The sequence below is a fragment of the Talpa occidentalis genome, unplaced genomic scaffold, assembly GCF_014898055.3.
Source record: "Talpa occidentalis isolate TD23 unplaced genomic scaffold, MPIMG_talOcc4v2.1 talOcc4.5, whole genome shotgun sequence".
Classification (NCBI taxonomy): Eukaryota; Metazoa; Chordata; class Mammalia; order Eulipotyphla; family Talpidae; genus Talpa; species Talpa occidentalis.
Window position 1 is genome coordinate 125,744,320 of NW_023604861.1, and position 24,611 is coordinate 125,768,930.

General features: G+C 51.7%; 1 protein-coding gene across 1 annotated transcript in view; it reads left to right on the top strand.

Annotated features, from left to right (window-relative positions):
* Positions 1-23,068, top strand: part of CIB4 (calcium and integrin binding family member 4) — a 37,929-nt gene extending 14,861 nt beyond the window's left edge. The window contains exons 4-7 of the mRNA XM_037528384.2: positions 17,036-17,177; positions 21,301-21,410; positions 22,215-22,303; positions 22,868-23,068. Coding sequence (XP_037384281.1) covers positions 17,036-17,177; positions 21,301-21,410; positions 22,215-22,303; positions 22,868-22,898 — 372 coding nt within the window. The 3' untranslated portion in view covers positions 22,899-23,068. The remainder of the gene's footprint in view (positions 1-17,035; positions 17,178-21,300; positions 21,411-22,214; positions 22,304-22,867) is intronic.
* The last annotated feature ends 1,543 nt before the right edge of the window (positions 23,069-24,611 follow it).

Consider the following 24,611-nt stretch of genomic DNA (forward strand, 5'->3'; position numbering starts at 1 on the left):
TGCTCCTAGAGGGGGGCCGCGTGTAGGATTCCCACTATTTGCTGGGTTGTAATTTGCTCAGTGGTGTTTTAACGCCTCTGTCAGCAGAACTGGAGAGGGGTTTGTTTGCACTGGCACAAAGCTTGATTGTTCCCTGCCACCTCCCAAGTCCCACGGGACCCTCTCATTGACCCTGGGAAGTAGCTATTTATTGTCTGCTTTTCAAAGAAGGGGAATTTTGGGTGTCTCAGTGACCTGCCACGGTCACCCGGCAAGTAAGCGCGAGGACCAGAATCAAACCAGCACTGCGGTCCTCGTATCCCGCGCTCTGAGCATCTTGCCACACTTTTTGCTTCTTGGGAGGTATTTTTCACTCAGCCAAACCCACTCAGGCCGCTAATTGGTTCTGTCAATGATTCATGATTTCTCTCCAAGCTCCCAAGAGCAGGATGTCTAATTCTTGCTTGGAGCACTTGAGAGGCAGTTTGGCAAGTGGAAGGCGGGTGGGCTCCTCAACCAGATGGGCCTGAGTCTGATGCTTTGCGTGCGGGCAGGCGAGTCCCTCAACTCCTCAGAGCCTTGGCTCCACCTCACCTTTAAGACAGGGATGACAAGCCCCCTTTTCAGGACCCCGAAAGGATTCAGTACCCACCCACCACCACCACAAAGCTCACATCATTTCGTTGCTTCTCCTTGTGGAGGTTCCTGGGAGGCAAGGCAAGAATGACCGGTCCCCTACAGATGAGGAGCTGGAGGCTCTGGCAGGTGGTAGAACCAGCAGTGCCAGGGCTGGGATGGGGCCCTGGGGAGCTCTGGTTCCGCCAGGAAAACCATACATGTGCTGGAGGTGAGAAGTGAATCTGGGCTTCTTTCCAAAGGTGGAGCCTTCTCCCTACAGACAACACTGAAGGGATCATTTTAAAACTATTGCCCACGCCTGAATTCCCCAGTGGCACTGAGGGAACAGGCTGCAGAGGGCTCAGGGACAGGCATGCCCAGCACCCTGGCCCCAGTCCTGCGTGCTCAGAGTACAAGATAAACAAACCCCATCTCAGATTTTCAAAAGTCCTGGTCCCAAGGGCCCTTCTCAGCCTGCTGGCTTGAGGCTTTATTCCACTCATGTCTTCTCTGATAACTTCATTTGTGCCCCCAGAGACCTCAGACTTGTTAAAAATAGAAAAATAAACAATATTGTTCCTGACATGCCCCCTCCCTGCTTTGGGCCTCCTAACGAGGTGCTGGCCCGGCTGCCTGGGGCTCTGTTCCCAGGATTCGCAAGCCTCTGTAGGCCTTGAGCCTGCTGCTGCCTCCATCCACAGGGACAAGACAGCCGCAGCCCAGAAGGACTGCCCAGGGGCTTGAGCCCTGAGGTGGGGCAGCTCCGGGCCACCTGTCTGGAGGGTAGGCAATGTCAGCTCTGCACGGCTGGGATGTGCTAGAACATTCACCAGGAGCAGGACGGGCCCAGCCCAGCACAGGCCCAACCATGGAGGGACCTGCCAGAGGCCTCCTCCTCTTAGCTCTGGCCTCAGCCCCAATGAGCCAGGTTTCTGTGGCCGGCACTGGATGAGGCCCCCAGGACACAGCCCCTCTAGCCTCCCAGGCTCTTGAGATTTGTTGCTGAAAGTCCTGGACTGTAGTCTGCAGCATGTGCGTGACCTCAGTTTCTCCCAACTGAAAATTGGGCCTGATAATAGCAGCCATGCCTGCTCCTGGGGCTTATGATAAGAATGGATGTGAAGGTGCTAAAGCCTCCTGGGAGGAGAACAAGATTGAAGTGTTGGGGAGCAGCGACTGGAGGTGGGGGCAGGGGGCAACACCCCCAGGAGTGATGGCCGGTCCTTAGATGTATCAACTTTATACTGGAAGGTCAGAGGGAAGGGGCCAGGGTCCCTAAATTGCCACCTGGCTGGTTGGTGGAACCCAAAACCGCACCACTGGGAAAATGACTAAGAGGCAAGGGGTGAAGGGAGGCAGGGGCGTTGAGTCTGAAGACAGACTGAGGAGGACATGGCCGTCTCTATGTCCATGCTGGTGGGTAGAGGAGGAATTAGATTTGACCGAACAGTGGTGCTAATGCGAGTGGGAGAAAGGACACTGGGGTCAGTTTCAGTTGGCCTGCAGGCAAAAAATTCCTGAACAGAAAGCACGCTGGAAGCAAGACTGGGCTGGTTCAGAGAGAGCAAGCTTCTGTCCCCGGAGGCCCCCTGGCAGAAGCTGATGGCACAGTGCAGGGGGTGCAGGCTGCAGGTGGGGGCGGCCCACTAGCCCCGGATGTTGCCTCAGAGCCTAGAAGCAGAAATGAGAGGTGTCCATCCATCTGTTGAAAGTCCCTGCATGCAGAGCCCCCGTCAGGTTCTGGGAGAGGATTCACCCTCCTCCCCCTTTCCAAATGCCAGAGGGAGGTGCTCCCAGTGGCCTTGCGAGCATCAGGGGGAACTGACGCATATGCCGTGACAGCGCATCACCGCTCAGGCAGCAGCGAAGGCCAAGATCAGAAGTGACTCCCCTTTGAGGACTAGAGAGACCCATTTCATCCTGCCCAAGCCCTTGCTCACCTAGAGCCCCCCTCTCGTCCCGCTCCCTATCGAGCCCCCAGGACTCACGCAGCAGCCGTACAGCCCCGCCATCAGGGAGAACAGCCGGCGGGGCAGCTCTGGGCCATGAGCACTGTCCGGCCAGCTGCCCCTGCCCTTTCTGTCCTGGGCAGATGGTCTCCAGGAACAGGGGGGGGCTCACTGGGGAGAGGGGAGGCTGCCCCACCAGGCCAGGTGGTTGAGGTGGCCCCGCCTCCACCCTCCAGTGCCATCCTCTGAGCCAGCCAGCACCCTCCCCAGGGAGAAAGGGAGGCTGGACCCATGTGTCTCCAAGCCAGGAGGGCAGGATGGAGGCTCCAGAAGTTGGTGGAATTATCAGGAATAGAGAAAGGTGCTCACTGCTTGCTGGTTACCAACCTGTGGCTCTGCCCCATGGAACGTATCTGGGGAGGTACAGAGACCGTCTGGTCTTCCCTTCTCCTGGAGCAGCTTCTGCCCGGCCAGCAGAAGAGCCTCCCCATATCTACACACGGTCTGGAGCCCCCGACCAGGTTTGTTGGGCGCAGACCTCCTCGCCCCACAGAGAGCAGAACAGAAAAGAACAGCAAGAGCGCCTGCCTCCACCCCGCTAAGAAGGAAAGTCTGATGGCCTAACAATTGTCTTTGGAATGTACTTTCTTTTTGAACTTGTTTTTATTTATTGTTAAGCCAGTATGTCAGCATAAAGATACATTTTCTTAAAAGTAATTCCTCAGCAACCAACCAACCTCACATACGTTTTTATTTTTCCTATTTCCTTCTGCCAACTTTCCCAGGTCACACTTTACATCAAGGTAAACACATACATATAATTTTACTTTGCTTTTTTCCCCATTAGGCATCAATTTTTTTGGTATTGTTTCATAGTCTGTGTAATTATCATTTTAATGGCTGTGTAATTGCATTGAGTTCTGATTTACTCAACCATCTCCTCCTCCCAAGACATTAACATTGTTTCCAGTTTTGGGTTGATTTTTTTCTTTTTGCTACTATAAATAATTTTGCAATAAACATCCTCATGTATTTTTTCTTCATTTTAAAAACTTATTTCCTTAGTTTAGATTTCTAGGTTCTCCTTGGAGGCATGAGATAGATAGGGTCGTCCATTCTGGGAATTTGAACTATGCAGCCATTAACATGGCAATTATACTGATTATGTAGCAACATGGAAAAACTTTTATGCCTCATGAGAGAAAGAAGCAGAAAATAAAAAAAAAAAGCTGGGTTCGCAGATAGAGCTAAACCAGGAGTGGGAAACCATAGAGACCTGTGATATTCCACTGGAGATCCGCTCCAGGCGGACACAGATGCCTCAGCAGGACTCTGCATGTCCTTCTCCAGGAGGCACTTGCACGTGCGCACCTGTGTGTGTGGCCCATTCCATTTCCCCACCCTCCACGTGCAAGGGCTCCCCCCAACTTGCAGAGCTGCAACTGCACAGCACCCCGCCCTGCGGGCCCCGGCTGTGGCAGCTCCTGGATCTACACTGGGTCCCCTCCTGGCTCTGCTGTCCAGCTGGCGCCGTTCTAGAGAAGCTGCTGGGGACCCGGGTGCAGAGTGGCACGTGACTCCTGCCACCCAGCCTCTGGGCAGCCTGCCCCTCCCAAATGTGGGCTGCTCAGGGCAACTCTCACCCCTCCTGCAGTCCTCCTGGCGCCGGTCGGTACTCGTGGCAGCTACCCCTGGGCGCGCAGCCTGGGCCCCTCGCTCACCCAGGAGCTCGACACCCCCATGTGCATTTTTCCTATTTCAATGAAGCATCTTCCTGGAAGCTTGGGGTTGAGGGTCGGGCAGACGGGCATGAAATTCCTGCTCTCATTTGCTTAAGTTATTTCACCTCTCTCTTCTTCGGTTTCCTTCATCTACACAGTGACTTTCCCAACATCTGCCGCCTGGGTTGCTGTAAGGAATAAATTGGGTAATGTGTGTGATTGTCGAACATTGACTGTGTCGGCCACGAACACTGGTTTCCCGCCTGCCCACCTGTGGCCAGGAGCAGGGCCTAGAGGTCTGGCCTAGAATGCCTGGGGCTGTTGGCCGGCTGGCAGGCCCGACAGGCTGCTGCGCCTGGGGCAAGGCTCCCAGGAGGCAGGACAAAGAGAACGCGGAGTTGGGGGTTTCAAAAGCCCAACTGCGCAAAGTGTCTGGGACGGAAGCCATGAAGGAGCTTTGGTTTTGGATTTCATGGTGTTTGAGGAGTCACTGCGGTGTGGCTGTGGGTCGACTCCAGATGCACGGTTGTCACTTAGATAGACAAAAGAGACATGTTTGTCCCCACACAGAGAGGCAAATGACGCGCTCACAGGGGAACATGTTCCCAGGGTGTCCTGGGGTGGGGGGGTCTCCCCAGCCAGCTGCAAAGCAGCCCTGACACCAACCAAATGGCCGCTGCTTCCAGACAGGAAGGCTGCTTATAAACAGCGGCCGAGCCGGGAGCGGCGAGGGGCGAAGCAGAGCCCTCTGCCCTGCGCAGTTCCCTGAACTGTGGGTGCCTGGTCTGCTCTGGTGTCCTCACTATGTTAGTCACCACTTCCTGCTTTCACAAAGTGCCTTTAAAGTACAGGTACAGATTGTGTTTTAACGGGTTTTTATTTGGCTGCTGGGAACTTGTTTGCATTTTCCACAGAGAAGTGTGTAAACTGTTGTCAGGTTCCCAGCCTGAGCCACAAGTTGATGCTACTTGTGGGGCAACAGTAAGAAAACAGTCCTGCTGCAATACTCAAGCAGCCCCGGTGCACCCAAAACCAGGTCCAGGTGGCTGGGAATCGCCTCCTTTCCACTCTACCCTGTGAGAGGACAGAGCTCTCCTCCATTTTTTTTGGGGGGGGGCCTTGCATAGGACAGGAAAGGGGCTCCTGTGACTCCATGGCCCATCTGCCTCCATATCCTCCACATTTGCTTCACTTCCCATGTCCCCCCACGGCTTCTTGACTGATGCCCACAAACACTCCACCTGTGCCTGGCACTGTATGAATTTGGGGGAGCACCAAAGAGGGAGGCCCATAGAGGAGGCCCCCCCTCTGCAGCCCCAGGAGTGGGGCAGAGTCTGATGTCCTGTGACTCTGACCTGGCCACTTAGTCCTGTCTCAGGATTGGCTACATCAAACCCACCGGGGCAGCTTGCTAAGGTAGATTCTTGGGCCCTCCCCAGAGGTGCTGACGCAAAGCCCAAGGTGGGATTCAGGGACGTGAGAGCCTGGGTGGGTGCTCAGCCCATCTGCCCAATCCTACTGCACAGCCGCTCATCACCGGAGTTGCTCTCCTTTGAGTCCTCTGGAGAGCCGCAGGCACTTGAATGTTGGATGTGTTGCAAGGCATCATAGAGTTGATTGCAAGCTGTAGAAAGTGGTAACGTGCAACTGTAAATATTGATAAACAAGGGGGGCCAATTCATCTTTTTGGTTCCTTTTTTCTTTTGCCTGCGCAAGTTGTACTATTGAAATGATGACATGGGATAAGCCCCAAAAGTTGCAAGTTATCAATATATTGTAGAGGTCAAATCAAGAGTTTATATACTAAGCTTTTAGAGTCAGTCTGGCTCCAGGGCTTCTGCTCCTTCCACTCCCTACCCCAAGTCTCCCCCAGTACATCACTGAGCCCCAGTCCCCAAAACTCAGGCCCTCAGTCCTCTGAGTACCTCTGTCCTGGCAGGTTGCCCTTCTGGAAGGTTCCTCAGAGTATTGGCAGGTACCCGTAGGCCTGGAATCTGGGGAGAGACTGGTCTGGTGGGTGTGAGCCAGGTTCAGGCCACGTGGTCCCATAGATGTTTAATAATATTTAACATTTTTACTGCCTTTCTCCCCTATTTGTTCCATTAGTGATCTGTCTCCAGCTGCCGGCAGGACACATCCTCAGCCTGTCCCTGCCAACCCATCTGTCACCAGGAGACAGCTCCCATACGGGCCTCTCTGTTTTTAGACTTCAGGAAGGTTGATCATCTAAAACGGAGACTGTCCCTTTCTTATAAACAACTGGCAGGAAGGGTGCCTCGGGGCCAGCCAGTGGAGGGTTGCATTCACCTAAATGAACTCTCATTCCCTAGATTCCTGCCTCCAACTCCCCTGAGAGGAGAAGTCAAGGCTTCTCTCCACCTGCTGAAGATCACACCAACCAATCTGGCTCTTGGAGGGGCTCCAGAATCCAGATTAAGCACCGCCATGACCTCTCTCCCCCTCAGTTGACATTTTATCCAAGTAGGAGGCTCTGTGAAGAGGGACAGGAGAGCTCAGGAAAGGGGAGTCCACCTGCCCTGCCTGTGTCCTACTGCCTGGCCCATGGCACCCCCCATCTGGCCTTGGTTCTTGCCTCTACCTGTCTTCTGGCTGGTTTCTCCTTCCCAGCCCTTGTGGGTCTGGCTCCCAGTAATGCTACCTTATCTAGTTATTGTCATGTCAGTTTGCTTGTACTTGACACAAGCACGTCCCCCACTCTGCCTGTTTCTAGAGATTTCTGTAAGCAACTAAGCTGAGTCCCGTGGACAGAGACAGTGTCTCCACCTTCGCCCTGCACCCAGTTCAGTGCCTGGCTCACAGTAACTCAGCCTCATGCATTTGCTACAAGAATTTAAAGGTCAGGTATGAGCTATGTGTCTGTCGTCCCAGCTGAGGCAGTCAGTCCTGCTGGCTTGTTATCTGAGTAACTGCCACTGGCAAGGGCATGGCCCTTGGGGTAATGTCTCGACCTTGATATTCTATATGTGTAGTCATGTGATTTTGAGATACTTTCTTGGGAAAAATATCATACACCTTTTGTGCAAGTATGCACAGGGCAAATTCACTATGGATTGGGGCAGACAGATAAAGGAGGGGCCTAGTGGATTTTTCAGGCTTACTGCTCTCTTGGGGAACCAGGTACACAGGCACGCCAGGCAGGGAGGCTGGCATGCAAGGAGGCAGGCACAAGTCGGGTAGGGGGGCTGGGAGACAGAGGCAGGCAACTGGGCCTCCCAGCTCCCCACAAATCTCCACACTTGTTTTCTGCCATTCTCTTGTGGTCTTTTCCCTCTGTAGTCAAACAGCTGCCCTCTCTTAGCCACCCACCTCTGAGTGACGCCGTCCTTATAGCCCTGACTTTTAAGCCGAGGTGTGCACACTTATGCATGCCCACACCCATGCTCCAGGTATCCACATTCACGGACGCGTGCCCCGTGCCCACGCTCCCAAGCGCCTCCTGCAGCAACACGATCAAGGCTGCAGGTAATAGCCACAGAGTGGTGAAAAGCCTGATGAATTCCATTTACCCTACAGTACCCCATGGAGTCCAGAGTAGCTCTGTAGACAAAGCACTGAGTTAGGAGTTTGAGTCCTCCTTCCCAGGCTTTAGCTTCCTCTCTAATGGTAATGGTTATCCACCTGCCTGGGAGACAGTCACCTGCCTGGGAGACAGTCACAGCCTAGCCCAATGCTTTTGCACACAGTAGGCGCTCACTCAATGTTGGTAAACGGACTGTCCCACCCCAACTCAACATTGCCACCTTCTGGTAGAGTTACTATAGTGCAGAAGGTGATGGCTCAGGTCCAGGCCTTGGGATTCTTCCTGGCAACAGGATTGCAGGGAGAGCAGCCTCCGTGCAGGGGTAGCCTGTTCATCTGCTCTCAGTTATGCCGGAAGCGCCAGTCATCTGACTTCCAAGCAACTGCCCCTTTATCAAGCTCCTGCATGTGCTCAGGGGTAGTTACTTGCCAGATGCAGGCTGTTGAGGGGCAATTAGAATGGGCTCTTCCTGAGTTGACATGCAATTCCTGACTTCTCATTCCTTCCGGGGACCAACTCACACAAATGAATGAGGACCTTTTATTCACTGGCATAAATACTTCACTCCTTTCTTTTCTAATATAAACACTTAATGCTGTTCGTTCCCCTATATACGCTGCTTTCACCGAACACGACCAGTTTTAATATGTTGTGTGTTCACTTTCACATACTTCAAATTATGTTCTAATTTCCCTTGTGCTTTCTTGGAGGATTTAAGATATCTTTCCATCATTGACTTAATTTTTTTGTGATCAGATAACATTTTTGTATTAATTTTACGTTTGTTGAAACCCGCTTTATAATCCAGAAAACAGCCTATTTAGGGAAATGTTCCAAGTGCACTTGAAAAGGATGTGTCTACTACTGTGCTGAGTGTTCTATAAAACGTTCAGTAGGTTGAGTTGGTGGGCAGCTTTTTCAAGCTTTTGATATCCTTGATATTTTGTCTACTTGTTCTATCAATTATTGACAGAGGGGGCCCTCCCCAGTGGCGCAGCGGTTGAGCGCTGGGTTGCGAAGCTGACCACAGCCTCTGCAGCACCGGTTCGATCCCCGGCTGCTCCCCAGCCACCAGAGGAGGGTCCCACATGGCGCGCAGACCTCTCCTGCCTCCCGCTGCTCCCCTCAGCAGTGTACTTTGGTCCTTCTGCCTGCTCTGCTCCCTGCTCTGGCTCTGGTGAATTCTCTCACCCTCCCGCGCTTCTGACTGTACCCAGTGCTTGTATAAATAAATAAATCTTAAAAAAAAGGTAAAAAAAAATTGACAGAGGGATGTTGAAATCTCCAGCTACACATGTGTACTTGTCTAGTCGAAAGGATTTAAAATGAGAGAAAAAGGTCTTTTTAATTTACATGCTTAGTTATCATTTCTGGTGTTCTTCATTCTTTTGTACAGATTCAAGTTTCCTTTTGGTATTTTCCTTTTAATTTATATATAATTAAAATATAAAAATTTCCTGTGAGCTTCCTTCTAGTCAGTTTCTCCTCCTCCACCAACAGCTGGCAAGTACCAGTCTGTTTTCCACCCCTAAAGTTTTGCATTTTCCAGAATGTCATACAAGTGGGCTCACACAGATGTAGCCCTTTGGATCTAACTTCTTTTACTTGGCAAAGTGTGTTTAAGAATCACCCACATCATTGCATGAATCAATAGTTTGTTTTTTATTGTTGACAAGTATTTCACTTTCTGCCTGCACTGGTGTTTATCCATCCTCATATTGAAGTACACATTGATATAACTAGCCTTTTCATTCTTTTAGTGATATTTTCTGAACAACAAATTCTCAATCTTAATATCCTCCAATTTATGAATATTTTCCCTCATGATTAGTGTTTTTTGCATGTTGTTAAAGAACCTTTGTCCCAAATCATGAAGATGTTCTCCTATGCTTTCTTCTAAAAGTCTTCTTATTAGTTCTCCACATTAACAATGATCAATCCAAAACTGATTTTTTTATATGAGGTTGGAATAAATATTTGTTATTTTTCCTCCTATGGATAGTACTAAATCCATCACTGCCTATTGAAAATACCCTCCTCTCCTCAAATCCATTGCAATGTCATCTTTGTGACAAGTCCAGTAGTCATAAGTGTGGGTCTGTTTCTGGAACCTATTATAGACATTGTCTGTCCTTGCACCAACACCACAGTGTTAATTACTGCAGCCTTAGCACGGATCTTGGTATCTAGCTGGCTAAAAACTTCAGCTGTTCTTCTCCTTTAGGATTGCCTTGGCTGTTCTTGATCCTTTATATTTCTAAAGATTTTTTTAAATTTTATTTATGCAAGAACTGGGGTACAGGCAAGAGGTGCGGGAGGGTGAGAGGATTCACCAGAGACAGAGCTGGGAGCAGAACAGGCAGATGACCGAAAACACTGCTGAGGGGAGCAGCGGGAGAGACAGGAGAGGTCTGCCGCACCATGTGGGTATCTCCCTGGCAGGCTGGGAATCGAACCCATGCTGCAGAGGCTGCGGACAGCTTCACAGCACTGCACTCAACCCACTGCACCACCAGGGAGGCCCTTGATCCTTTACATTTCTATACAAAATTTGGATCAACTTGTCAATATCCACAAAAACAATTGGAAGACCTGAACTAGAATCATTAACTCTAGGAATCAATTTGGAAAGAATCAACATCTTAATATGAGTCTTCCTATCCATAAATATGGTATATCTGAGGGGAGGTAGTTTTGTTACACCTCTCCCAGGACAAGGGGCCTGCTCACCCAGTCTTGCATCACTCTCAAGCAGCACCTTCCTCAATAAGATCCCACCAGTAAGCTGAAGCCTCTACTCAAGACCTAAGAGGGACTGACCTCTTAAGTACCCCCACCAAAAAACACCTCCATCCACTCCTTGACAGGTGTTTAGAATGCTTAAAAATATGAACATTAATCATATTTTAATAAGAGTAGCAGACAAAATGAACAAAAGCATTATTCACAAATAAGCACTATTAGGAAAGTAATTAGCAATGAAAAATGTTAAATAATATTGTTTAACTTTAAAAAAAAAATCTTAAAAATCAAAGTACATCAGTGATGTCATTATTGAGTCACTGCGTATCTTTGTGTGAATTTTTTCCAGCAACTGTAAAAAGCTCTTTTTACTATGTGCTAGTTGGAGAAATGGTGAGGAGATATTTTTAAGCTAAGTCCAAATATTTTCCTTCTGACTTTCATCTTCAAATCAAATCTCTTGTTCAATAACTTTGAGAAGATCCTTTTTAAAAAGCTTTCGGATTTTGGCAGAGACTGCAATCTTTATTGTCAACAAACTGTAGTTTCTGTTTCCAAAAAAGTCCCCAGCATTTGGAGGTTATTTTCATCGTTAAGTTTCATCATGCAGAGATGGAGACTGAGCTGCTGAGTTACCTGGATACATTTCTACGCCCCGACATTTAATATCCCCCTTGATCTGAACACCGTCACACTAGGATACACCTTATTCTTGAATCGGAAGTGTTGCTTTGTCAACTGTCATCTTCCTCCTCCTCTGGAGGATTGAAGGCTTCTAAATGAGTGTGAAATTGAAGCCAGACTATAACTCTCTGGCTGGGGCCCCAAATGTATTGGTTCAGATTTCAGATTGTTAAAGTAACAGCGACAAAAATCTGGAACACAGTAAACTGTGGTCACTAATGAGCCTTGCTCCCTGCCTCTTTCCTGCTGTTGCTGTCTCACTGGCTGCTGAGCGGGACTTGAGGACAGGGCGGAGCTGGCGCTCAGCTCAGGGTGGAGAGCAGGAGGAGCAGCGAGGCAGCCTCTCCCACGCCCTCAGACACTCTCCCTGCAGCACCTTCTGGTGTCCCTTCGCTTGTGCTGCATATGTGCTAAAGATACGTCGTCACAGAGAGGTCTGTGCCAGGGCCCCTGGTGACCCAGCCGAGCCCTGTGGCCCAACCTCTGCCCCACAGCCCTCTCAGGAGCAGCCTGCCCTGCTCCTCACCCTGGTTCCCCCACCACCCCAAGCCTGATGGTTCCAGGGAGCAGTCATCTTTTGGCTTCTCCCTCCCCCTGCATTTCTCCTGTCCTCCTCCAGTGAGCCCCACACTCTCAGTGGCCGCCATGAAGGGACAGACACAGCTCTCCCAGGGCACAAGCCACTTCTTCCACCTCAGCCGAGAATCCATTTTTGCACTTTGTGTCAAAAACGCTTTTAAAATTAAAGAATTTTAAGAGGGTTCCACTTCCAAGGTTTTCTGCATTTTAATGGTCATAGGTTTGGTCTCCATCACCAGCTTCCTCTGGGAGGTTTATTAGACACACCACTGGAGCTGGGGTGGGGGTGGGGGGTCCTTAGCTGGCCCTCCCACTTGCTTGCTGAGTGACCTGGGGCTCATCACCCTGCTTCCCCCAGGGCCTCAATTCTACCTCTGTGACACGAGGGGTTAATTTTGATCCAAGATCTCCTAACATCTTGGATCATGCACCCCCCAGCAGTGAAAAAATGTGCATAGGGCCTCCCTGGTGGCGCAAGGGGTTAAGCACAGCACTACGAAGCAATCCGAGCCTCTGCAGTGGGAGTTCGATCCCTGCCGGCTGGCCAGAGAGAAACCCACATGGCGAAGCAGACCTCTGTCTTGCCCGCTGCTCCCCTCAGCAGTGTCTATCAGAAAAGCTGCCTGTTCTGTCCCCCACTCTGTCTTTGGTGAATCCTCTCATCCCCACATCTCTGGCCTGTACCCCAGCTCTTATATGCATAAATAAATCTTTAAAAAAATGAAAAAATATGCATATATTTATACTCATATCCTTACCACAAGGCTAATATAAACATACTGAAACAAATTAAAAGTTAAGATTACATAAAGTATTTTTCAAACACATTATTTTGTATAACAAAATTTCTACCTCTCATTATTTCATTGTTTACTAACAATTGACAATTGTGTCAGGGAAAGCAATGTCACTGAATGCCACTTGACACTTTGCTATCAAGCTGTTCATAAGTCTGGTTCTAGTGGAGTTTATTTTTAATGGCTGTCAGAGCTGATCCAAAGAGAAGAAATGTACCATGGCTGCATGGATTAAATTATGGTCTTTATTTGCAGCCCCATTCACCAATTAGAGACTTTTTATTGAAACTAAGCTAGTAGATGTTCATCTTCCTTTATGTCAATCAGTGGCTCTTACAGACTTATCAGAAGACATTATATTTTTATATTTTTAACCAATAAACTCGAAATCCATCAACACTCTTCCTTTAGATGATTTTCAAACAGATTAGAAAAACCTTTCTGCCATATTTTCAGATACGTGGATATCAGCATTTTTATAGATAAGATTTTTGTTGTTGAAAATGTGTTATTTTCAAAATACTCTCGTGAAAGCATGAGTTTCTTTAGAAAAGTGAGGATGTGCTCACTCATTGTTAAAATAAATCACTTCCACTTTGAAGAGTCAGAAGAATTTGAGTTCATTTTTTGGTGGATTCTGCTGGGTCGAAAACTGCCAACAGCCACTTGTCATCATTAAAAAAACCCTACAAATTTGAAGTGCTTGTCTTTTTTGTGCAAGAAATGCAGATGATTCCTCTTGGAGCCTGATTATTCCTCTTTGAGCCTCTTTAAATGCTCTGTCAAGAGATCACCAAAAGATAACCTCTTTGATCACCTACCATCCCCAGCAGTGAAAAAAATGTCATTCATGCTTCTGTGATATGCATATATTCATTCATCAATATATTTCATTTTGATGAAACTTCTGAGTGATTCAAAATTTTCATGGTCACTTCCTTTCTGATTAGAAATCTGTGTGTGAGCTAAACAATACTTCCAACTCTTTTTCAAAGAAACTAACCACATCAGTGTAGCACTTCAGACACTTCTGGATGTAGCTTTGTGACTGCAGTAGTCTGCAGGAAATTCTGCAGGAAATTAGATTCCCTCCTGTTGCCATCCCTGCTCCTTTCCCGTCTCTGCTCATCAAGGGGCCCCCCTCAGTGATCACACTGAGGCAGTTTTCCCATAAATGGTGTTTTTATAAAAGCAGTAACGCACCGCTTAGTCCATAGCGCCTCTTTCCTTCCGTGCCTCACAGAAATGTGGTTCTCGGTGTCGTTCATTACTGAAACAGAACCAAGGAAAACCCTATTAGAGACGCCTGTACATTTCAACTATTTGACCAACTTTCCACGGTGTGAAATTTGTTCTAATGCTTTATTTCTCTAGAGCAGTACTTTCTCTGTCTCTGCCTCTTCCCACAGAATCAGAGTTCACCATGGTGTGCACCGTGCACTCTTTTCACCACCAGCAGTTAAGGCACCAGCTGCCCCTTCCCCACCTCTAGGACTAGGTGGGCTGGCGCAAGCGTACATGAGGGTCACATGACATGGGTGATAGGGGTGTGGCTTCCCAGCAATCACTCTCTCCTCCCCCACCCCCCACGATGACCTCATACCCGCAAAGCCCAGAAATGAGGAGGCCCTCAGGGAAGGGAAGGTTGGCGGCTGTCCCCTTGCTGGCCGTGTGGTTTGGCGGTGAGCTGGCTGATCCTCCTCGCACCTCTTCAAGTCCAGGAGGAGGTCTCGTTACACCTGACTGGATTCTCAATATCTGTCTCATAGAAGAGAACCCATGTTAGGAGAGGTCGCTGCCCTGACGTTTTCTTGTTTACTTGCATTTGCATTGCAAGCATTATCCCCAGCAGTGGTTTCCTTGCAGGACTCTTGTTAAGCCACCTATCCATTTGTGAGAACGAATTTGATTAAATTTGCCAGGTCAATCTGTAAAGCCACTTAGGTACATGTGACCTGGGACCAGCAGAGCAGATATCTGAGGCCCTCCAGGCAAGTATCTGGGAGGGGAGAACCAGAAGGAGTGGGGACCTTATCAGGTTCTGGCAGTGCAGGTGGCAAACCTGCGGGCCTCAAGGCAGGAGGGCAGGGAAGCAGCCAGGCAACCCAGCCTCCCAGACCCCCACGAATCTTTACTCTTTTTCTGGGTCTCTCTGGTGTTCTCTCACCGTCTCACCTCTCTGTCGTCACATAGCTGGGCTTCTCACGGCCTTCCTTTATACTCTGTCTGCTAGGTAGCTGTGCACACTTGCACATGCGCACACACCCATGCTTGGGAGTCCATCATCAGGCACTTGTTCCCCACACCCATGTGCCTCCTGCACTAGCACAATCAAGGCCACAGGGGATAACCAGAGGCCGGTGGCGTGAAAAGCCTGATCAACTTCAGTTACCCCACACAGGGCAGCCTGGATTCTCCCGCCCCCTGGCCACACTTGGGACATGTGTGTGTCTCCCTGTAGGAACTATCCCTGTCACCCGGGGGTCTTCTCTACAATGCAGAGTCCTAGATGTCTGGGTTGCTAAGGCTGCTGTGACAAGTACAACTTGTGGCTTCAGCAACAGGAACATGTTGTCTCACAGTTCTGGAGCCTGAAGCAGGAGATAAAGGTTCCCTCTGAGGGCTGTGGAGAAGAAGCTGTTCCCTGCCTCTCTCCTAGCTTCTCCGGGGTTTGGTGGTCCTCTTTGGGCTTCCTTGGCTCAGACATAGCACTCTGATCTCTGCCTTCATCTTCACACCTTGTCCTCCCTGAGTGCTTGTATCTATGTCCAAATTCCCTCTTTTATGAGGACACCAGTATTAGGACGCCCTTCCTTCTTCACTCTCGTCTGAGCTCACATCTGCCCACCCTCCCGCCCCGCCTGCCCATCTCTGGAGACTGGAGGCAGAGTAGCAAGGCAGCCTCAGTGAGCTGCTTCTGGGCTGGTGGAGAAGTGCCAGAGTCTGCTTTGCACATGGGGCCTTTGTGTGCGGACCCCAGACAAAGCCAGTTTAGGGGAAGCAGGGGTTCTAAAATCATGTGATCCTTACTCGTTGGGGTGCTGACTTGAGAAATAGTTTGGTTCAAATGTGCAAACTGCTGCTACCTATAGTAGTTAAGTAACAGTGACTAGCTACCCTGTGTTGAGTGGTATTTATTTATCCAACACTGTGTGACTTGAAACCAATCCTGTTTAATCCTCCCAACAGACCTATTAGAAAAATGGAGTATTATCTCACCCTGGCTTACCGATGAGAAACCTTAGGCTTGGAGATTATGTAATTTGTCCTCAATAAGGTCACTCGCTAGCAAATAGCGAAGCCCCAGGTCCATCTGGCTTCTACATCAATAAGCTGACAGTGGCTAACTCTGGGAGGTGAAGGACATACAATTTTTATCCCAGTCTTTATGCATTTTTGGTATTTTTCCACATTTTATACACAAAGTGGAGAAAATTTAGTGACCATTAGAAAGAATAATAAAAAATGGATCCTTGGGGAAGTGTGAGAGGAGATGTGAGTGGGGACAGTGATGCCAAGCCCAGCCCCTCGTTCTGGTGCCCAGCATCCTGGCCCATGGGCCCAGGCCCTACTCCAGTATTTTTTTTTTCTTTTCTACACATTTTTTCTATATTTTTACATCATTTTTGCATAATGTATGCATTTTCATCTTGGTTATGTTCCCCATACAATTCCCACCCCCTTATTTTGACCCTAATCCCTCTCCCGCCCCTGTAGTGTCTCTGGTTTATAGTTGCTTGTTGATTTTGATTTTTACTTAGTCTTTTTCATGGTCCCTTATTTAGGTTTTTTAAATTCCTGCTATGCGTGAGACCATCCAGTATTTTTCTTTTTCTTTCTGGTTTATTTCGCTGAGCATGATCCTTTCTAGCTCCATCCATGTTGCTGCAAATTGCATGAGTTTATCTTTTTTGATTGTTGAGTAGTATTCCACTGTGTATATGTACCACATCTTCTTGATCCAGTCATCTATTTTTGGGCATTTGGGTTGTTTCCATAGCTTAGCTATTGTGAATAGTGCTGCTATAAACATAGGGGTGCAGGTGCCCTTTGGAATTAATGTTTGTGTCCTTTGGGTAAATACCTAGGAGTGGAATTGCTGGGTCATAGGGAAGCTCTATCTTTTGCAGGTTGAGGAATCTCCACACAGCTCTCCATAGCGGTTGGACGAGTTTGCACTCCCACCAGCAGTGTAGGAGAGTTCCTTTTTCTACACATCCTCGCCAACATTTGTGGTTGCTAGTTTTTTTAATATGTGCCATTCTCTCTGGTGTAAGGTGGTATCTCATTGTAGTTTACTCCAGTATTTAGTGTGTGGCTCTTTTCTTTCAAACCCACAGCACTGTGCATCAGAAAGGTGAGCAAGCCTGGGGAGGCACAGCCTGACCTCTCTAGAACGTCTTCCTCCTGCCCCTACACCCACAGGTCAACCCTTTCAGAGACCGAATCTGCAGAGTGTTCTCACACAACAATGTGTTCTCCTTCGAGGACGTGCTGGGCATGGCCTCCGTGTTCAGTGAGCAGGCCTGCCCCAGCCTGAAGATTGAGTACGCCTTCCGCATCTACGGTAGGTCGGTGGGGCTGGGGGCACAGAGCAAACACCACATCTGGAATCCACCCACACTGAGTCCCTGTGGGATGGTGTTTCCTGTGGCTTTCCTCATTGTTTGTGGTTATGTAATGTTTCTTGGGTGCTACAGATCACAAAAAAGGACTGAGAACTACTATTCCAAATGAGTACCGCTCCTCCCCTCCACGCCATCGGAGGCAAGTGGAGTCACTGGTGTTGATATTTGATGGTTGTGGGGTGTGCAGGCCAGTGAGAGAACATGCTATATTAAAGAGTATGAAGAAAGCATGCTTGTTTAATAGAGGAAAGGTTGGAGCACTAGAATTGACTCAGTATATAATGGAGACATTTAACTTTTCTGGGTCTTCGTACAAATGAAAATCACACACCCAAGTTTGGTTGGTTTAGTCATCCCCACCGCTCTACTGGTGTTCCTCCTTCACCCCAAGTATTTCCAGGAGTCCCCAGGTGTTTCTTAGGGAGCCAAGGAGTTCCAGCCCCCTGGCCATTGCTAGTCTCTGCTGGAGTGTGTCACCATCTCAAGCCTCTACCTTCGCCCGTGCCCACTCTCCTGGAGGGGCAGCTCTTCTGCATGGAGAGCACTGGGTGTTCAGGTCTTAACCAGGAGTCTGCAGGCTGCATGGAACAGAAACTCACCGAGAGGGGAACAGCAGCGCGCCAGCTTCCCATCGCTGTCACGAGGCTAGCGGCGCTCAGTGCTTTTACATGATACCAATTTACACTCTTAGTTTCCACAGGTTAGGAATCCAGCTGCAGCGTCACTGGTGCTCTTAGGGTTCCCATGGGACAGGCAAGGTTCTGGCCAGAGGAAAAGAATCCACAGACAAGCCACCTAGTCTGCTGGCGAAACTCACTTCCCAGCGGCTGCAGACTCGGAGCCCCTGGCTTCTGGCTGGCTGGAGGCTGCCCTCTACCCCCACACGGGTCCTCAACATGGCCACTTGCTCATTTACAGCCTGGGGGGAGAGTCCTTTGAACCAGTGCGCTGGCAAGATGGAACCTTACATGACATAATGTAATCACGGAAGTGACGTCCCATCCCTGATGGCAACTACTTTTGGTTAAAAGTCAGTCACAGTCCCTGCCCACACTAGAGGAGGGTATGGATCAGACAAATGTGTGAATACCAAGAGGCGCATCGAGGGGAAGGGACACTCGGGCTTGCCCACCATAGCAGTGTGGAGCCCGTGGTAGGACTGGAGCAGGCCTCCTGCAGCCTCGGATGCAGCTGGTCGGGAAGTGAGGCAGCTGTGTCCTCCTTTTCTCTCCACAGCTGCCCAGTCTCAACTCTCCTCCTCCCCGTGCACCTTCTTTTACTGCAGGTCTGATTTCACGACCCTGAGCCTACAGGCCCAAGATGGCTCCCCTGGCCCCACGTGGCCTAGCGAGCTTCACTCTGACCGACTGGCCACAAGCATCTGTCACTTCTGTCTTCTCAGGAGATGCTGGTGGCTCAGCTGGACCAACGCTCTAGTGGCCCCTGGGTCAGGTGACCGGCCTTGTTCAACAAACAACTGCCAGGGAGAAGCAGTCACCTAGCACATGTGGCTCCTGGTGCCTCCCGTTGGGGGTGGGGGGGGCACTTCTCAGAGACGGCGAAGTTTAGACTGGGCAGATTTCCCAAAAGATGTCTGCCTCAGCTGTCTTCCCATGGTTTCCCGAGCTAAACAAAAACACCCAAACTCTTCAGGGAGCAGGAATAACAGCAGGTTTTCTTCAGGCTTCAAGGCACAGGAGCTCAATTGCGTTCAGCTCAGAACTGGGTGAACGCCCTCCCTCCCAAGAAGTCAGACTGTGCCTCCGGTCAGGTCAAGGCCTAGACGCCACCTGTCTCCACGCTGGCCTTGTAGCTTCCTCCCGCCTCTCCCGGCCCCCTCCAGAGGGTTCCTTCCACCTTGAGCTCAAACACAAAAACAAAAGGAGCAAAACTTGCATGCAAATCAGCCGTGCAGATGTGTGCCTGGGGAGTCGTAAACGCCAGGGCTTCCTCTGATGCGCCCAGACAATTGGCATCATCTCTGGGCTGAGAAGATTTGTTTCCTGACGGAGCTGTGAGCAGAATCAAGGCAGGACATGCGTCTCTCCCCTGAGCCTGGTGCCGGCACATGGTGGCTGTTCAACAAATTGAGGCGGTGGTGGTGGCCGTGAAGGAAGAGGACGACACAGGGAACAAACAGGACGCAGCGGGAACGGAGACAAGGGTGGTGGCGATAGAGGTCGTGGTGGTCATTTTTAGCCAAAGTCCAGAGACCTGAGTCAGTGCCCCAACCCCTAAGACTCCAAGTGTGGCCGCAGTCCCAGCAGCATCAAGGTGACCAGGAGGCTCCTTAGAAATGCAGAGTCCAAGGCCTCACCCCCACCTACTGAATCAGAATCTGCATTTTTAACAAGAGCCCCAGCCAGTCCCTCTGCACTGTGAATTTTAAGAAGCCCTGCTGGATCCACACTTCCTCCCCCATGGAGGCCACAGGCTGGAATCAATTGCCTGGGGCGGAGGGGGTGTTAAGAACTGGCAGCTCAGCCTCAGCTGCCAAGGTTTGAGGTGACTTGATAATGGCGCTGGGGAAGCCCTGGTTGGTAGGTGGTTCAAAACTGCGTAGAGTCTGAGAACGGCTGCCCTCACCCACCGCCTCAGTGAGGATCACATTCAGTTCCGTGCAAGAGCAAAATCCTGGATTCAAGGGCTGCTAAGGCCGGGAGAGAGAGGGGGCAACCGCAGCCCTCCAGGGAAGAACAGCAAAGCGAGCCCTGCCCGCTCGCCCCGTCCATTGTGAGGAGTGAAATATGGCAGCAATGTTGGGATGATAAGAGTTTGTGGGGATCTGAAGATTGCTAGCTCTCTAATCTCCCCTGTTGCGGGGCAACAGCAAGCAGAAGCCGCCACCTCCACCTCCCGGACTGGCCCAGGCCTGCAGGTCCTGACGCCACCGAGGCTGCAGACAGGCCGTGGCCCAGAGCTCCCAGCCCCCAGCCCTTTCCCAGGCTTCTCTGCCCTTGCACCCCCAAAGGAGAGGAACTGTCCAGGACTACATTTTACTCCAACAAATTATTCTGTTTCCAGACGGCTTGGGCCCAAAGCCATGTCACTTTTTTATGCTGCAGTCTCTGCATGTGGGAGCTGAGCCAGCCGGGCGCCCGGGGACACTGCGGGGTCTCTGGGAAAGGCTGTGGAGCTTCTCAGCAGTGCAGTGTCATTGCGGCTGCCCGCTGCCTTCAGGTCTGGTGCTACCCCCCAGACCCCTCCACCTGTGCTGAGCCATTACGCACGGCTGATGAGAGCAGCGCCCAGAGAGAGCTGGGGTGAGGCCTCTGGCCCTGGGGCTGGTGTCGGCCGGGGAGAGGCACCTGGCTCCAGCTGTGGTCCGTGGTGCCTCCTACATCTCCTCCTCCATCTGCATCCTGCCAAGTACATGCTGTTGAATCCTGAATTTGTTTCTCCAGTCTGGGCTTCTCCCTGAGCTTCAGGAGCGCCTGCCTTCCGGCCTTCTCCTCTTGGAGGCTTAGAGGCCCCTCAAACTCAACACCCCCAAGCCCCCTCTGCCTGTCCCCCAGCCTGCTGCACTAGAAATCGTGTCCTTTTGGCAAATAGGCAACTCCACCCCTCTAGAGATTCGGCCAATAAGCTTGGAGTCATCCTCAACTGTCTCCTTCCCTCCTCTGTTGGCGCAGGGAGGATTTGCTGGGCGCGTGCCTTAGAGGGGGTGAGGGAAGGAGACACAGAAAACTGTTCAAATAGTTGGTGTGGGACCAAGCTGGCCGGTCTATGTTCCCTCCCTTCCATTGGCTGGCAGTGTAGACAAGTCACATGGCACCTCTGTGCCTCAGTTTACTTTTTGTAAAGTGAGACTAATAAAAGATTCAGTGACTTAAAATAGATGAAGCTCTCTGGGTGAGCCTGGACAGGGGACGCAGGCTCCAACCTTATTTTAAGTTTTGTTTTGTTTTTTTCCGGATCATGTTTTCAGCGGCCCCTTTGTCAGCAGCCTGCCCTGAGGCTGCAGCTCCCCCACCCCTTAGGTCTCACTGAGTCCCAGTTTCCAGGCTCAGTAGCTCCCCCAGGCGCTGATGGGAGTCTGTGGGCCCAACCTCCTCTTCACAGACTTCAACGAGAATGGCTTCATCGACAAGGAGGACCTGCAGAGGATCATCCTCCGACTGCTCAACAGCGACGACGTGTCAGAGGACCTGCTGACAGACCTCACCAACCACGTGCGTGCCAGGGCGCCCCCAAAGCCCCTGGGTAGCAGGCAGGGTGAAGGGCCCTGATGGGTGGGCACATGGCTGAAGGCAACACCTCCCACCTTCTGCCCACCTTAGTCATCATGACTCCCTTCCAGAGCCCCCCAAACAGCATCCCTGCACCACCACTCCAAGGTCCCCCCACCAAAAGGCCCCACTAATAATGTGCCACTGCAGGCAGGTGGCCCGACAGCAGCTCAGCACAGACACATGCTAATGTGCCCTCCCCACACTGCCCTGAGTGATAATCCAAGGAGTGGCAGGACACAAAGCCAGATGCACAAACCCAAGGGAGGCCCGAATCCCCAGGACCAGAACCTTCCAGTGATGTTGGTCTGGATGGGAACTGAGAACAAAAATAAAACCATGAGGGGTCATCACTGCTCCCTGACCTGACCGCACCCCTTGCAGGGCAGAATCTCCCCACCCCCACCTGTAAATGACTAGCAGCAGATGGTGGGGTATCACCCTGTTCACCCGCATCCAGTCTCACTGCCAAGTCTGGGCTGGAGTCACCAAGAGGACTTCCCCTGAGACCACCCCTCACAGGGACTCAGACCTCAGCGCTGAGCCTCTCTGCTCTCCTGTGTCCTTGTTTGCGGGGGGCTGGCGCCGGGGAGGAGAGGGGTATGGGGACGGGAGGGGGTAGACGACCACACCCCCAGGGAGCCTACCCTGGGCCTACAGCGCACCCAGCTTTTGTAGTTTCTCCCCAACCCCCCGCCCGGTCCTGACACACCCCCTCTCTGCTCCCCCCACCCTGTTCCCCACCAGGTGTTGGGCGAGTCGGACCTGGACAACGACAACATGCTGTCTTTCTCAGAGTTTGAGCACGCCATGGCCAAGTCTCCAGACTTCATGAGGTAAGACGTGTTCTGGGTGGGGGACGCTTGGTCCCAGGCCCCGCAGCCACCGCGGGGGCCCCGCAGACACAGCAGCGTGCTGCTCCCGGGCCACCGGCTCCCGCGGCCCTGGGGCGGCCCTGGCTGCTGCGAATCCTGCTCCCCACCCCCACCACCTCCCTGGTGGGGGGATCTGCAGGAGGGTGAAGATGCTGGTGGGGAGTTTGAGAAGAATGCGGGCATGTCAACCCATTTCGGACAGGAAAGGGCCTTAAGGGCCTTCCCTGGCCCAAATGCCCTCGAGCTGACTGGCCGTGTGTATGAGTCCTGTGGACTGCACCCCAGCCCACCGTGGGGTTTTCTCTGGTCTCTCCTCCTTCCCTGGGGTCCAGCACCACAGGTGCTGACCCCTCTGGATTGTAAAGATGCTAAAGACACCTGATGAAGGCCCTGGTGGGTGTGGGAGAGCCGCCCACCGGCCAGCACCCAGGGGAGGTGGCTGGGGAGGCCGGAGGAGAACTGTGCAACAGGGTGAGCTGCGCCGTCACAATCAAGGGCTCCAGGTGGCTCGTGGGGTTCTTTCAGCTCCTTTAGAATTCACTTTTGGGGATACTGATGTGGCCACAGATGCCTGATCTGGCGACCTTGAGGGGACCAGTGGGGCTTGGAACTCAGCCCTCTCCAGCGCGGGGGCTCTCATCACAGTGTGGCTGGTACGCCCAACACCCCCTGCTCCCCCCGCACCCCCACTTCTATGGTGTATTGTTTATTTAATAAAACAAAAGAAAAGCCTTTTCCTTGTCCCAGTGATCCATGATTTTTGGAATTCAGGGTCACACCGAAGTACTTTTTATTAAGAACTGCTCACTCCACGGGCCTCCCCAGTGGCATAGCGGTTGAGCGCTGGGTTGCGAAGCTGCCTGCAGCCTCTGCAGCGCCGGTTCGATCCCCGGCTGCTCCCCGACCACCGGAGGAGGGTCCCACATGGCGCGCAGACCTCTCCTGCCGCCCGCTGCTCCCCTCAGCAGTGTACTTTGGTCCTTCTGCCTGCTCTGCTCCCCGCTCTGGCTCTGGTGAATTCTCCCACCCTCCCGCGCTTCTGACTGTATCCAGTGCTTGTATAAATAAATAAATAAAAACCTTAAAGAAAAAACTGCTCACTCCGGGGCTTAGGTTTACCCACAATGCCAAGCAAGCTGGACGGCCAGTCCTTCTGAGGGCAGGGGTCAGATCCCAACCCGCTGCACAGCCAGGACCAGGCCAAATGGGATGAAATTTTCACCAGGAAATTATGTCCTCTGTCCCTCACTGGAGCCCCCCACCCGCCGAGGGCCCCTCTCCTCCCGTCTCTGGTGAGGGCTGTGCAGACATGGGTGCATCTCGGTCATTCCAGCTGCTGTCTGGCGTCTGGTCCTCCTGGAGGAGAAGATCCCAAGGCCTTGGGACGTGACAGTGTGTGACCAGCCGTCAGGGTTTATTTGCTTTGCTCTTCAGCCAAGCCCTGCAATGAATTTGGCCACCACGGGGACCCTCTGGGGCCCAGCTGGTCAGGGACTCCAGGACCCTGGAGAAGCCCCTGGGGGGGGGGTGTCTCTGAGAACTGTCAGATGCCTACGTGAGAGGCCCATGGTTGTTCCCAGCTATGCTGTCCTCAGAGGAGGCATCTAACACTGGCTCATAGGAGGTCTCCTTGGCTTTACGCCCCAGCTCACCCATTCAGGGACAATAGGGCCGCTTGATTGAAGGAGTCCCTTGACCAAAGCCAGGAGGTGCTGGAATGTTGGAGAATCCTGTGGTGTGGGTGCACACCTGGGATGGGGCATCTCAGATCCTGTCTACTGAGGGGCTGTCCTGGCCCCTGCAGGCGGGAGGCCTCTTGGGAGTGATCATGAGCCAACACTGGACCCTGCACCTCAGTTACATGACCCAGAACCCATTCCCAGGGCCCACTTGTGGCCAAAGGCTCCTGAAACAGATTCCGGATGGGCAGCTTAGTCCGGGGTCACTCCCTCCTGGGCCCTTCTAGAAACAGTCCCGGGGGTAGACAAGTCAGCATCCATGCTCACGCCAGCAGAATGCAGAGCTTCTCTCAGGCACTGCAGGGCCCCCGGGACCCCAAGCGCTATGTCGCCTCTGCCCCTCAGTCTCCACGCATGGGGGTGGGCGGGGGAAACCCAGGGGCTGGGGGTCAGACCTGGGTCCAGAACCCGCCTGTGTGAGCCTGGGGAGCTCTCCCGCTCAGCCTCAGGCACTAGCAGTGCAGTGGGGGTGACAGCGCCTCCCTAATGGCTCGGCTCTTGTATGGACTGAGCGACGCACAGCCAGGGTT